Source organism: Rhipicephalus sanguineus, chromosome 2, assembly GCF_013339695.2.
Source record: "Rhipicephalus sanguineus isolate Rsan-2018 chromosome 2, BIME_Rsan_1.4, whole genome shotgun sequence".
Taxonomy (NCBI): Eukaryota; Metazoa; Arthropoda; class Arachnida; order Ixodida; family Ixodidae; genus Rhipicephalus; species Rhipicephalus sanguineus.
In genome coordinates this window covers 233,373,739-233,389,181 of record NC_051177.1, presented here as the reverse complement: position 1 = coordinate 233,389,181, position 15,443 = coordinate 233,373,739, and the positions used below count along the sequence as shown (strand labels likewise).

General features: G+C 48.0%; 1 protein-coding gene across 1 annotated transcript in view; it reads right to left on the bottom strand.

Annotated features, from left to right (window-relative positions):
• The window catches only part of LOC119382298 (protein O-mannosyl-transferase Tmtc3), a 473,291-nt gene extending 465,227 nt beyond the window's left edge, over positions 1-8,064 (bottom strand). Inside the window, exons 1-3 of the mRNA XM_049413068.1 lie at positions 7,905-8,064; positions 6,225-6,892; positions 4,950-5,134 (exon numbers count right to left, since the gene is read on the bottom strand). Coding sequence (XP_049269025.1) covers positions 4,950-5,134; positions 6,225-6,892; positions 7,905-8,064 — 1,013 coding nt within the window. The remainder of the gene's footprint in view (positions 1-4,949; positions 5,135-6,224; positions 6,893-7,904) is intronic.
• Positions 8,065-15,443: the final 7,379 nt, after the last annotated feature.

Below are 15,443 nucleotides of genomic sequence, written 5' to 3'. Positions count from 1 at the left end.
CAAATAACACAGACGTAAACACAAGTAAGTGGTCACATGGAAAAATAATCTATAAGCGCGAGGCCAAATGGAAGAATCCCAAGTAATCAAAATTCAGAAACTCAAAATGCCGCACCGGATCTCCAACGTTGAAGTCCGGTGACGTTAAACTTCGCAACTAGAACTAAACAAACGCCTGCGAATGCAGGTTTCACTTTATTAAAGGAGCGTCCAGGTCCTACGGGTCCCTGTGTTTGAAGAACCCGGGTAAATCCCAGGTAATACCATGGTGCAAGAAATGTCTTTTGCAGCACGCGGTCTTTTCGTGGAATCGCACACCTCCATGCCTGAAGCCTTCCTTCGTTGGCTGGCGACGTGAAAAACACGTATTTCTCTTCGCAAAATTTGTGGCTTTTGTTGCAAAAGCGCACAAAGCACTAGCCCACTCTGCCGCAGCGCAAGAACGCTTAGCCCCAATATGAAATTTTAAAAAAACCAGCTCAAAAAGCAACGGCAGCGACAACAAAAAGTGGGTGCACTGCACGGCTAGTGTAGCACGTGGAGTGAAGGCCAAACCCCATATGCGCGGAAATGCACAGCACATCGACGAGCGACGCTATGAGCGACGAAACTGGCCGTTCGCGCGACGTGCCGCGTGGTCGATATAGCGCGATAACTCGGTTTTTCAGATTTAGGAACCGTCGCCCACGTGCTCGAGGTGCTTTGGGGAATTTGCCAGTAGCCTGCCATGGTCCTCAGTTCGGCGCGCCATCTCTGGGCACGCAGAACACGAGAACATAATCCACCTCTCCCCAACAAGCGCTCCCTCCGCATAGTTCGCTCACCTAAAGTATATCTTGCACTGTGGCCTGCTCTACGCTAGCAAGGCTATTCCGTGACTGAACTAATTAAGTATTTACTTCTTGCTCACTTGGCTACAACAAAAACTATTTCTGCGTAATATGTGGAATTAGAGTTTTGTACCACAAAAGTATGTTTTATTTGCGCGAATAATATTCCTCAAGTCCTGTCATTCTACAAAACACCACGCAAAAGCTCAAGTTGTAACTTAAAAAGGACATTTTTTGAGTGAAAATCGCAATATGATTGGCAGGCACGCCGTCAGGATTATTTTGATCACCCGAGCTTCTTTAAAGCGTATTGAAACCTAGGTGAATGAGTGCTTTTGTGTTAAATTACCCCAAGTTTTATTACTTCCCTGCGATGCATGATCCTTGTGTTATACAGTATATCATTTAATGTTCTTTTTAGCGAACTTCACTTGCAAAGGGAAATATTCTTTGTAGTAGGACCAGAACCGCGCAATAAAAGGACATCTTAAGCACAGCTAAAGCTCTTCGCGTAAGAGTTAAAGGAAAGTCAGGAAATTGTACTCCTAACAAATAGTGCTGAGCCGCCGCGGCTGCATTAGAATCGGCATTACCACAGCTAGGCTCACATGGCGGCAATGAAGTTGCAAGTTGCAGATAGTTTGGTTCATTTTGTGCCACACGTCTAATGGTGACTTTAGTTTGGTGCCATCATTCTTGGTCATTGTTTCGTCTACGTGTCCGTTAACGCTGTTATCTATACGCATATGTACGCTCATAGGCGTGCGCAGGGTTCCCTATCAGGGGGGGGGGGGTTGGCGAAGGTTCATCGCAGCCCCCCCCCTACGAAGTCAATGTACAAGGCAAATTTTGCGCCCGCCCCCTCTTAGGTGACTAGGGGGGGCGGCCGCCCCCCCCCCCCTGCCCCGCCTGTGCGCACGCCTATGTATACGCTTACGGGATTATAATTATCGCGCTGTTACTGAGACAACAGACTTTCATAACTTCAAGCCTAAACACAGGTTTGACTTTGTGAACAAATAGTACGAAGTCTTCTGGCAAGACGAGGTCCAGAGTGGGTTCTTCAAAGCCCAAGTTGTGCCCCTGTACGGTAAGTAATCTGTACTTCTGTGAGCGTTACAGTTCTGTTCACAATGCTTCGCTATTGTATGCACCCACAAGAAGCCGAGAAGCACGGCAAGAGAGTGCCCGTGCCGCCGCCGCCCTTGTACATAGACAGCGACGAGTGCTCGAATGATGGCTGGGAACCAGAAGTACTTGTACATACTTTGTTGTTCCTTGCAAACTCAATCCTGCAAGATGATGATGTGGCCAGATCGAGTGCCGTGTTGCTCTTGGATATCATCATACGTTTTTTGGGTGGGTTCACGATGCTCCAACGACTTATACAGATTATTCGTGACGTACAGTCGTCATATTCGTGCATCAGAAGTAACACATGAGCGCATATGTGAAATGCCTTTGTTGGTAGCAGGTTGAGCGATGCCGCAGCGACATAACAAAACGAAAGAAAAGGAGAGGACACCTTATATCTTCCGCTTGCACCCCTGTGAAAAATGCTTCATTGATCTTAATCATATACTTGTGGCACGTTCACCGATGAAAACTACTTCAACTGAATTTGATATGAGCGCAATGCGGGCAGCTAGAGTGTACTATCGCGTTCTTGGGTTCCTTTCCGCTCGCGTGCAGTCGACCAACCACGGAAACGTGGAAGGGTGGTAGGTAATAGAAGGAACGGCACCGCTCCCTTTTTATATTGTGCGGGCTGACGAATACACAATAAACATGTATGCAACGCGCTCGGGCACGTGTTCTGAAGTTCATGAAGATCAGGGTTGATTGTCCATAGCATGCACTTGTGCATATTTCGAGGAATTTCTATTAACAGTAACTAGCAGATTTTATAGCCTGACAAATCAGACGATGTATAATTGTTTAATTCTTTGCTTATCAAATGAAGAATTGTCAAGACACATGCGCCGTTATGTTATTTCATTATTTCCGTTTTTATGTGCCTTTTATGTTGTCAACACTGTCTTTGTACATAGTTGCTTTCACGTACCATGCTGTAAAACTTGCTAACCTCAGGAATTGAGTGCTTGCTCTTATTGCTAATCGCACTTTGTGCTGAAATATTACTGGCAGTATAATGTGACTGCAGGGTCCAGCACGAAATACGTGCTTCGCAATGCCGCCTTCTTTTTTCAGAGAATATTTGACAGCAGCGTTCGGCATTATACCACAATTTGGCACAACAGCCTCCGAGTGAGCATTGGTTCCTTTTTCAATATTTTCGTTTTTCTAGATTATTTTATTGATTGGGATTTTCTGGTTGTGTAACATTTGCTAAATTGCGTGGTCTCGTCATTATTATTGATTCATTTAAATTTTGGAGTTAACGTACGGAAAAACTGCTTGGTCGGTTATGAATAAGTGTGCAGTCAAGGGTATTTGGTTAACCTTTTTCCTCCGGGGTTTTCTTAATATGCATTCGGTGCATGGAAAAATGCGTGTTTTTTTTTTTTAATTAATATTGTGCCCCATCAGAATCCAGCCAACACAACTGAGCTCAGTAGTGCAACACTGCGTCGACAGGCAGACACAAGAGACACAGAACAAAAGTGCGTTTATTGTTGTAGCGTCTTGTCTTTCATAAGCAATGCCAGCCTCATGGTTGCTAGACTTGCTACACAATTACGATACACCTCCGTTCCTGTGAAGGAACACAGAAAGAAAACAATATGAATTTAAGGAATTTGCTGAAAGTCTCTTCCATAGGCGAGACGAGAGGGCCCCTTTCTAGACCTTGCACTACGGCGAGCACCAGCCTCTTCGCTGACGGGCGGCTGGTCATCCTCGACCACTGAGCCGAAGGATTCTGTTGCAACGGGGAGTTGCGAAGGAGTCCCTGACGGCTGATCGGCTTTCGGTGCGGGTAATAAAGACCACCGAGTGGCCGGCTATGGTCCTGGTGATAATTCAGAGTGGCCATTATCCTGTCGCTGTCCACCTTGTGGATCGTCCGAGTACGGAGCGCGCCGCACGTTCTCGGGCTGCGTTGCTGCGGCATAATACCAGTCATCGTCATATGTAGTGTGACGCTCGCTAAAATCCTCTTGGGTCTTGAGCAAGTGTTGACGATTTCCACGAAGGCGGCCTCCATCTTCCGTGCGGACTTGATAGGATCGAGGTGCGAGCGGTTTTGCGACCCACGCTTTTGTTGTCCAGCCGTTTTTCCCTAGAATTCTTACTTGCTCACCTTCGTTCAGTGGCGGAAGCGGATGCTTTGATTAGCTTGCTTGTGTGTGTTTCTTGACCTCAGGAGCCTGGCATTCAGCGAAATCGGGCAGTCGGCCCCTCAGCTTTCTGCCTATAAGCAGTTCACACGGTGCTCTCCCATCTTCCAGTGGTGCCATCCTGTAATTCAGAAGACCAATCCATAAATCTTCTTTGCCAAACAATGTCTTCTTGAGCAGACGCTTCATTACTTGCACTCCCGTCTCTGCTAGACCGTTTGAACGAGGGAACCCCGGACTTGACACTATTTGCCTGAAGTCGCACTTTCTGGCGAAGGAGCGAAATTCTTGTGAAACGAATTGTGGTCCGCCATCTGTGCATACTTCGAGTGGAATTCCATGACGCGCAAAGATTAGTCCAAGCTAATCAATTACATGGCGGCTTGTCGTATGTGAGAGGAGCAGCAGTTCGGGGTAGTTAGAGTATGCGTCATATACAGCAAGGTGTGTTTTCCCGGCGTGTTGAAAGAGGTCAACTCCTACACGGGCCCACGGTAGAGAAGGGGGATGGCCCGTTGGTAAGGGCGGTTCATCTGGTTGCCGGTATGCAAATCGTCGGCACGTTGGACATTTAGATACCATTTCTGCTATTTGCGCGACCATGCCGGGCCAGAACATTATTAGCCTTGCCATTCCTTTGCATTTCGCAATCCCTAAGTACCCTTCATGAACTCGTTGTAGCATCGTTTTTCTGAGCTTCTTTGGAATTACTACTTTCCGTCCTCGCAGAAGTACGCCGCTAACGCATGTTAGCTCCGCTTCGAAAGGTGCTAAAGGCCCTGTAACTTTGCTGCCACTTTCCAAGGCCTCGATTACTTGCCTTAGGTCGTCGTCTGCCTTAGTTTCTTCTGCCAGGCGGTACATCATCGCTGGGCTGACGAGGGTATTCAACACTGAGGTTGCATGGATTGTGACGTAATCAGAATCGTCTTGACTGGCGCTGTTGTCGCTGCCTGCTATCCTGGACAGTGCGTCAGCCAACTGCAAGTCCTTTCCAGCAACGTACTGCAGTGAGATGTCAAATGGCATTAAACGCAAGAAAAACCGCTGTAGACGAGGCGGCATGTCACACAAGTTCTTTTGGGCAACTGCGAGCAGGGGTCGGTGATCTATTTCGACTGTCGTGTGGAAACCAATTATAAAATCACGGAACCTTTCACATGCGTACGTTATTCCAAGCGCTTCCTTTTCTATTTGGGCGTATCTTGACTCGGTGTCTGATAACGATCGTGAAGCGTAGGCAACTGGACGCCAGTTCTTGCCGTGCAGCTGTAGAAGGGCTGCGCCTAGCGCGAAACTAGACGCGTCTGCTGTTATTTTCGACCGTCTTGACGAATCGAATACTGCGAGCACAGGCGCAGTCGATAAGAGGTCACACAATTCTTTCCACTCTTTATCGTGCGCACTCGTCCAGTCAAACAAATGATCACGCTTGAGCAATGCGCGCAAGTTCCGAGTCCTTTCTGACAAGTTTAGTATGAACCTGCCGAAATAATTTACAGCGCCTAACAGCTTCTGCACTCCTTGCTTCCATGTAGGTGTAGGCATGTTAGCAACGCATCTGACCAGCTGTGCGTCTGGTTTGATGCCGTCTTTAGAAATTAGACCACCCAGAAACTGCACTTCCTCAACGCAAAAGACGCATTTTTCACGATTGAAAGTGAGGCCAGCTTCCTGTGCTGCCTTTAGAACGCCCCCGGAGACGCCTGTCATGCTCTTCCTGCGTTCTGCCCCACACAAGCACATCATTGATGTAGACGCGCGTTCTCTCTAGGCCATCAAACACGTTATTCATTGCCTTCTGAAACACTTCACTTGCCGTTCGAATTCCAAACGGAAGCCTAAGAAAAAGGTAGCGTCCGTACGGTGTGCCGAATGTGCAGATTTTTGATGACGTTTTGTCAAGCGGGATCTGGTAAAATCCACAGTTAGCGTCTAGTTTGCTGAACACTTTGGCTCCCGCCAGCTCCGACTCTATTTCATCTCGGGATGGGAGCTGATACTGTTCCCGTTTTAAGCAACGATTAACATGCCGAGGGTCCATGCAAATGCGCAAACCACCATACTTTTTTAGGACAACGACCAGAGGACTTACCCAGTCAGAGGGCTCCTCTACCTTTTCAATGATGCCGTGTCGTTCCATACGTGCAAGCTCAGTCCGCATTGGCTCTCGGATGCAGTACGGAACACGACGCGCTGGCAACGCGACTGGCGTCGCCCCTTCTTCGAGGCGTAGGCTGCAGGTTTCCTTCAAGCACCCCAGACCTGAAAACAGCTGTGGAAATTCGCTGACAATCCTGGACTCCAGATGTCCTTGAACCTGCAGGCACTGTGCCCTTGAAATCAACCCGAAGCGTTCACAAGTGTCCAGTCCCAAGAGCGCTTGCTTGCCTTTCTTAACGACGAAAAAGTCTGTTGGCTCCTCGATTTCGCCGATGCGTAGCGGCAAGGTGACGACTCCAAAATGCTTGATTACACCACCGTCGTGGCCTGTCAATACCGTTGCTGAAGGTCGAGTTGTCGCTGTCTTGCCGAGCTTGAGAACCAGAGAGTGGGGAAGAAGGTTGGCCTGCGCGCCTGTGTCCACCTTTAGCTTTGTGTCATGGTTGGCCAGCTTTGTGGCGATTACCCATTCCGAGTTTCTCGATACGTCGTTGACGCTTACCACTAGAACTTGAAACTCGTCATCGGATTCCTCGGTTCGTTCTTGGGGCGCATTATGATAGTCAACTTGTTGAACGCTCTTTCGCGCCTTGCAGCAAGCTGCAAAATGATTCTTCTTGTGGCAGACGCCTCATGTCTTGGCCCATGCCCGGCACGTCCTTGGTGGATGCTTTCGCCCACAGTACATGCATTCCTTTTTTGGCGAGCTCTTTGGTTCCCGTTGTTTTTAGATGCGAAGTATCTTAAGGCGGAGCTCAATCCGGTGGTGGTGGTGTGCGGCGTGACCACCCTTACTGCGCATGCGCATACCCTCTCCACTATCCCTCACCACTTTCCCCTCTCCACTTTCCCTCTCCCCTTCCCTCCCCCTTTCCACTCTTCCTCTGAAACGCGGGCTAGACATGCCGAAATTCTCTCCTGCGCAACGCCGCGATGAGCTCGAGCGCATGCGCGTCCCCTCCGCTTCTCTCTCCTCTCCCACGCGGCCCCCCTCTCGCCCGCCTGTCAACCGCGTTCCCCGCTCGCCCTGTGAGAATTAACGGCCAGGCTAGATGGAAGATACGACGCGCGTAGCGTCCCTCTTCGCGTTCCACGACGCGAGGTCGGTAGCATGCCCAACGAACGCCAACGGAACGCGATCGTTCAAGTGCTCCGGCTTCGCATCGCCTCATGGTCCCCTTTAGCGGGAGATGGTGTAATTTTTTTCGTACAGCGTTGAGCTGGGCTTCGCTCTGCTCCCAAGCTTGGTTTTGACTCTCAACGGTTTGAGCCGTTTTACAGTACTCTATTGCTTTTTCCAACGTGCGGTTCCGCTCTCGCAGAAGTCTCGCCCTCAATTCGCTGTCTTTCGTGCCGCACACCAGTTGGTCTCGAACCATAAAATTTTTCAGCTCTCCGAAATTGCAGTACTGCGACTTTAGCTGAACATCTCTCAAAAATTGCTCGAATGGCTCGTCCTCAAGCTGTAGGCGTGTTCTAAAGACATAGCGTTCGTAGGTTTCATTTCGCTTCAGACTGCAGTATTCTTCAAACTTCTGCACAATTACATCGTAGTCCTCGCGTTGCTCGTTCGTCAGTTGAAAGGTGTTAAAAACATCGATTGCTTCCTGACCTGCAACGTGAAGGAAGGTTGCTGCTTTCTGGGCCTTTGTCCGTTCCGGCGTCGTTGTTGTGGCCTTGAAGTATAGCTCCATTCGTTGACGAAATTTTGTCCAGTTTTCTGCAGGAGCTTCGGAGAGCACCAGCCGCTCGGGCGGCGGCAACGCTTCCATGGTGGCGTTTTAGCTGGCGGGACGCTGGGCTTGTATTTCTGACACCATGCGTCGACAGGCAGACACAAGAGACCCAGAACAAAAGTGCCTTTATTGTTGTAGCGTCTTGTCTTTTATAAGCAATGCCAGCCTCATGGTTGCTAGGCTTGCTACACAATTCCGATACAGCCACTGATTTAATGGAGTGGGTTAATTGTCGAAATACTGTCCTCCCAAAGAGCATTTTATTAATGTGATATGTAACTTTTTTTGCAATCATCGTCACTTTCTATTAGATAAGCAGTTTGGTTAATGCGACTGTTTTTGTGTGTAAAGGCCACTCAAGAAACCACTGCAGAGCATGCAACAAGAAGAGCAGCGCTTCAAAAAAAGAAACATACAACTTCCGTGTGCAATAAGGATGACGGTGAATTCGGGAACCTTAGGGAGGAGAAGAAAAGACCACCTGAGCGCATTGAGATGCTGGAAAAGGCAATCTGCAGCAATTTTTTTCACACAGGCTTAGTTTCATATTTTTCGCTGACTAGTTTGATTGCATGGTTCAATCAGCTTGTAACTTCATTTATGGCTGCGCTAAAAACAGGGACAACAAAAGAGACGTACACACTACGTAGTGTGTACGTCTCTTCTGTTGTCCGTGTTTTCAGCGCAGCCATGAATGAAGTTACAAGTTTGCACCAACTGGCTCAAGTGAAATCGTTACTGCGTCAATCAGCAGGAAGCATTCTGTGCATAACAGTATTTGCACTTGGCACAGTGCTTTGTTTCAAGAGCAATCGTCCTTCGTGTACACAATTCTAAAGTAAGCTTCATGGCCCTTCTCTGTGCAGAACTAATGGGATGCAGTGAAGTTGCCACACCACCAGGAAAGAAGAGACAAGTTCAGTGCACAGCAGCAGCCGCAAATACAGCCAAATATAGCTCAAGTACAGTTCTCTCTGGAGTGCACAGCACTCCAGAAAAAGGCCATGAAGAATTTCCATTGATGTGCCCTTAAGATTGTGCAGTTACGTGCAAGGAAAGTGCTCCTGGGAAGTAAATTTGGCGCGTTTTGTAACAGTTGGCACTAAGGTGTCACAGTTTGGTTTATTTGATGTGAATCTCTAAGCTTATTGCAAATAAGTTCTGCGGAATCCCGCAAGGTGGCGGTAGGGGTAAGAAAAGGGAAAATAGACAACCACCCGTTGGGATCAGGAAGCCGCAAGGAAATCCATACGGATTTCTCAGAAATAAAGCCTGTTAGTGGCCGAAAAATTAGTCCTGGTTCCCGCAGAAGTGATTTGCGGAAACCACCCGTTATACGGGCGCAGCGATAAATCTCCGGAAATACAGTCCTCGCAACGTAAAGGAAATAACGATAATAAAGGAGAGAGGTTTTCAAATTTTTTAACTTCGTTTATAATGTGTGATTTTTTTGTTAATTCACTTCCACCGTGATACATTTCTGTCGTGCAGAAGAGCGCAGTAAGATTTGGAAGGGGCTGCTCGCTGTCACGCGAACACAGCACATTATGTTCCTCAATTACGTACGCGTGCACGCGCCGTATAATTGAAGTACCTGTAGGATCGCTAACGTCTAACAGCTTTACTACCAATTATTATCAACTGCCCGTGAGGTTGCTGCGGTCCTGAGAAGTAATAAATAAAAACGTAAGCCTGTTTTTAGTCCCTCACCTCCCGTTTTTGACGTCCCCAGGTTGGAATGTACGCAAGCGTGTTGACCTTAATTCTGGGTCCGTGCTAGTTCATAAAGCGGCATGTTGAAGCCGTTAAGCGCACCAAAACAAGGACAACGAAAACGAATACACAGAGCGCTACTTCTGACTGATACTTTATATGAAACAAACATGCCATATATGTAGTTTTCTTCGTTCATCACGTGGTAACAGCGCATGCTTGAGAACACATGCTATCGAAAAAATTCTCTCATGCAAACGAAGCAAAAATATCTTCATATCATACAGGAGGGGTTTTTGAATGAATGTGTTCTTTTTGGGTGCGGCTGTCGAGCGGAAGATAGCAGGGATATGTACAACGTGACACAAGAACGCGCGGAGCCAACGGCTAGGGCTCCCTGACACTAAACCTCTGTTCTCGTGCAATACTTGTACCTCTAATGCAGTTAAAGACTACGCGTACTCACTGTGCTGAATGTCTATACTTGGTTCCTGTTAAAGCTTTTTTTTTTGCAACAGAGAAACCTCCAGCAGTTCTGTATTTACGAACTGATATACGATTCATTAGAAATGCAGGTATGTGTCTTCCGGATACCTAGTGCAGGATATTGCCCTGTTCTTCCGAGTGGGCATATCTACTGATCGTAAGGCTGGGCAAGAAGCATGTTCGGTGCTTCTATAGTGCAGACTGCAGCCAATGTACCCAGCGGTCCACTGTTAAAGGAAACACTGGAGCGCGTGTCGTCTTCTCGGCGCCACTGCCAGCCGGCGGCGGCAACGAGTTTCACGCAGGAGCAGTCAGCGCTGTGAGCGGCGTTCGTTTGTCGTCAGCTACCCTCTGCGGCGGCGCTTCAGCTCGTCGCGAAGCCGGCCGAAGTCGCAAAATCTTCAAGATAGTCGCTTTCCTTCAAAGGAAAATGACGGGAATGACCAGGTGATGTCACATGACACATCAGCAGGATTCATCCTGCCACCTTTCGTTCGCCTTCTCGGTAGATAAAGAATTGCCCGCTTCGAGAAAGCTTTGCTGTGTGCGTCGATTGCGATGATTCCACGAAGGCTCGAGTGCGACAAGATGAAAGGCAGCGTATTGTTGAACTGTGGCTAGGAAATTACAGCCAACGTACTATTGCAAAGCTAACGCTCAGGCCACTTAAGATAGTGAACAGAATTGTTCCAGCATACAAGGTCGACCGACGGATCAAGGACGCTCCACGGAAGTCATGGCGTCGAGCCACGAGCCATGCGGAAGACCTTGCCATTGTAGCTGCTGTGGCTGACAAGCCTAGGTCTTCTGTTCAAAAGAGTAAACCTTGGACTGAACGCCTCGAAGACCACTGTGAAGAGCCGCCTGTGCCAAGCAGGTCTGAAAAGCCGAACAGCGGCACAGAAGGTCCTCGTACGCACCACCAACAAGGACAAGCGGCTTCAGTTTCCCCAGCGCCAGGAAAGCTGGATTCAGCAGGACTGGAAGAAGGTCGTCTTTACGGACGAGTCCACTTTCACGACCTGTTATGAACAGAAGAGGCGCATTTGGCGGCCTGGCTGCACTGGGTAATATGCACCTGTACTATAAGGTAGCTCCTTGAACACAGTTTTCATTCAACTATAGATGGTTAGAAACTTGTCTCTGGTGCTCTGAATGCCATAAAACAATATACAGTATCATTTATAGAGCACTACCTCTCACGCAGAGCCTCTGACGGTAGACAATATAGAAAAACTGCTCTCAAGTAATTCATATTTGAAGAGTAGCTTCAAAAACGCATGGACGATGTTTTCTGCTAGCAATATATAGAAATGGTAGCTAATTTATACCAACGGTATCAGTGATGACACATTACATTACACTTCAGGGGTTCCTGCTCCAAATATAGCAAACGGTGAAGAGCAGTGTCAATTATTATGCTTAGAGCTTTATGAAGCTATCTGCACTTTTATTACGTGGAAAGCTTTGCATGGCACCCGCTGAGCGCTAGATGTCAGAGAAATAGTGAAGGAGGCGATGTGGGGTCCGACAAACAAATAACAGCGTTTTTGTGCAGGAAGTAGATTAACAAGTTCGCAGTTTAATTGATAGATGCACTATTTGCATTGCCTGTCATCGCGCAGTACAGATCGTACGATGTGTTTACTGGACCTCCGTTATTATGTACTTCAGCTCCAGGCCAGGATACGTCGAGCGGCTCGCTTCAAGTGGAAGGACCGTTGTAAACGTGTGGGGCTGCATCACCAAGAACGGCCTCGGGCCTCTAGTCAGGCAGGAAGGTAAATTCACGGCAGCAAATACTGCAACATCATCAAGCAAGTTGCACTCCCTCATGCTGCGAATGGTGCTTCCCATCCACATGACTTAGTGTTCCAGCATGACAACTCCCCTGTGCATACTGCACAAAAAGAAACGTCAGTTCTGCAAAGTCATCAAGTGGAAGTGATGAGCTGGCCACCACAGTCGCACGACTTAAACCCCATAGATGTTACTTCATGTTAAACCCCATAGTTAAACCCCATAGATCTTACTTCATGTTACCCCATTTGGGGTAACATGAAGAAGGCCTCAGCAAGTCAATGCCTGAATAGGCTTTCCGCGGACAGGCTATGGAGTGCTGTCAAGTCCGAATGGGAGCGCCTGAAGTAAGATGCGTCATATTGTAAATCGTTGAACGCATCCCTTCCTCCCCGAATGGAGGCAGTGCTAGAGGCAAACGGCGACCTGACCCGGTATTGAACAACGTGCGCGGTTTGCGCTTTTGTTTTTTCAAGCCCGAAAAGTTGACGGGAGTGTTTGAGAATACTTTTGATGCCATTTCCTAATAAAAACGTTATAATAAGCAAGCAGCATTCTGAGTACGTAACCTTAAGTAACCTTAAATGCCTACGGTAATAAATGCCTACGGCGAAAGCGCTTGGCGCAGGTCATTCACCATGCGGTGCTTTTTCTTCGTGCAGGCTCTGTTGCTAACAGCGCATGCGGCTTCGCCTGCGGCCTTCGGTTTCAACATCATGCGATATCTGCGATGATGAAGCTTCGATGCGCAGCGCCTTCACTGACCTGCCCCCTTATCCAAGCCATGGATTCGTGACGCCCCTTGGTTCAAGCCATGGATTCGTGACGTCACCAGCCTCTGTCCCTATAAAGACTCTACCACACCCGAGGATCTTCAGTGGGCACGGCGAAAGCGCTTGGCGCACGACATTCACCATGCGGTGCTTTTTCTTCGTGCAGGTTGGTCATAACTGTTCGATACGTAGTGATGATCGATTTTTAGTGGTTTTGCCGTGCCCCAAAGTTTTTATAAGCATAGCTTATGATTGTTTTTGTACTTGCAAATTGATGATGTGTGGTGACGCGGAACAAAACCCTGGGCCAACTGTTGAAGAGATGTTTAAATCATTAACGGATGGACAACAGGCAATAAGAAATGATATAGCGGCCTTGGAAACGCGCCTTAGGACTACGGAAAAAGCTTTCGATAGTTTTGAGGCGCGTTTGACTCATCTGGAAAAACACGTGAAAACAAGCGCAGCTGCAGGCTTGATCGCAAGTGTACGCAAAATGGAAGAGACAGTTAACTTGCAGCAAGCCGAGTTGATCGATCATGAAGATCGCAGTAGGCGGTCAAATCTGATAATTTTTGGCATTGCAGATATTCTCAATGAAACTGTGTTGTTGTTACGCGACCAAGTTATAAACAAACTGTTTTCTGAAAAAAATGGGCGTGAACTACACTTCAGTGGCTAGCATACACAGGTTAGGAAAGAGTTTAGGGGGCAAGCCGAGGCCGATCATCGTTTATTTTCAGGACTACGCTGAAAAAAAACACAGCCATGCAGGATAATTAAAAGGGACAGCCATTTCTATCCCGAAAGACTACTGCGCAGATACAAGGCGGAAACGGAAATTGCTTTGGAATAGTGCGAAGGCAGATAAAGATAGCGGAAAAACGGTCCAGCTGATACACGACAAGCTCCGGATTGATGATCAGTATTTTTATTGGGATGATACCACGAACTCGCGCAAAAACACTTCTGCAGATGACAACTCACGGCGCCGCTAAAAGCATACTGAGACGATGTACTCAGCGACCGGAAGCTAGCGCTTAAAGGCACATCAGCTCCGGATTTTGTAATCCAATGCAAAAAGTATTGTATATAAAGCAGATAAGTTAGAAAATTTGTCTTTCTTATATGATCCCCATGTTTGCGTCATTTCGGAAACATGGGGGAGGATCGGAGATCTCTGTTCGTTCCGCGTTCGTTCTGGAGGTGTTACGTCACAAAAGTGGGCGGTCCGCAGCTCTATTCCGCCGAGAGGAAGAGGACAGCCAATCGCCAAGCGGTGAGCGGCGAGCTTTCCGGAAGTAGACGCGCATCGTTTCTCCTCGGCAAAGGGACCGAATATTTCAAAACGAAGTGTTTCTCGCCTTGTAATAAGTACGGTTGTTATACGAAAAGATATTGTCTTTCTTTTCAATCTCAAGCAGTTTCTGAAAGAGCAATAGCTTTGAGTGCTGATATTTACTGGTGCTAGTTTTTCCAACGTGCTTGCTTATGTTAAGTCGCGCACGCGATAAAAAAAAAAGAGAAAAGTAGCGGTTGGCGCAGTTTTTCAAAATGTCGTCCCACCGGAATGTCTGGCTTGGCTCCCGGGTGTCGGATCGTCAAAGGGAGTTTCTGCTGGCTTTTATAAAACAGCACCCACAGATAGCTACGCCATCGCGCCCGCTGGGGCCATCGTTCACGAGTGAGGACCGGGACGACACGTGGCAAGAGTTGGTAGCGCTTTTGAACTAAGAAGTCCCTGCGCGTAAGACCACAGCCCAGTGGCAGGCCCGTTCATTTCGTTCGCACTGTTCGTTTCGAGAGCCGAAAGCGACGCCGCACTCGCTCATGGCTTCAAACGCATCTCGCACCTCCAACCGCAAGAGAAGCACACGTCGCAAGCGCCATTTTCTGAAAATCAGCTGTTGCGGCAGCCGCAACCGCCGCATCATGCCGTGCGAAGCCGTTTGTTCGCTCGAGAGAACGCGTGCGAACGGCCTCGCGATCCGTTCGTTTGTAGCAGACGACATGCTCGTTATGACACGGTATGTGACACTATAGCATAACGTTACCACTTACACTGACATCAGAAACATCACCTTTACTGGCTATATTTGTAGTGACACAATGTGGTCACTCGAGCAATTGCACATACAAGTTATGCTTGAAGTTGCGATGTCGCGTTTCCTTTCATGAGCACTGTTCATGTGTATCGACCGTCAAATTGTTGGCTGTATTTCCTCTTCTCTGTTTTAGTTCCTGTCTCTGAAGCACTTTCTGTGCTCTACGTTTCATGGGGATATTTAATTGCAAGAGCGAATTTCTTTCCATTACATTTCGGTCTGCATTATTCCTGGAAGTTAGTTGGCTGGTCTCTTAAAGGAATACTGAAGCAAAATCTGAAAATATTGCGGAAGTGCAGAAAACTAATTCTCAGTGTGTGATTACATCGAAAAGAAGCCGTCGCTTATCAAGCTTCCAAACGGGCGGTCTTACTTTCTACGTTTTTGTGAGCGTGCGCCAAACCTCTCGGCCAGCGCGAGTTGAAAGCCGTGACGTCATGACACCCTCAAGCGCGAGACAGACGGTGCGATTTTGCACGCGACGTGACGTGCAGCGTCGATGGTCCGGCGTACGGCATGCGACGCCGACAGACAGATG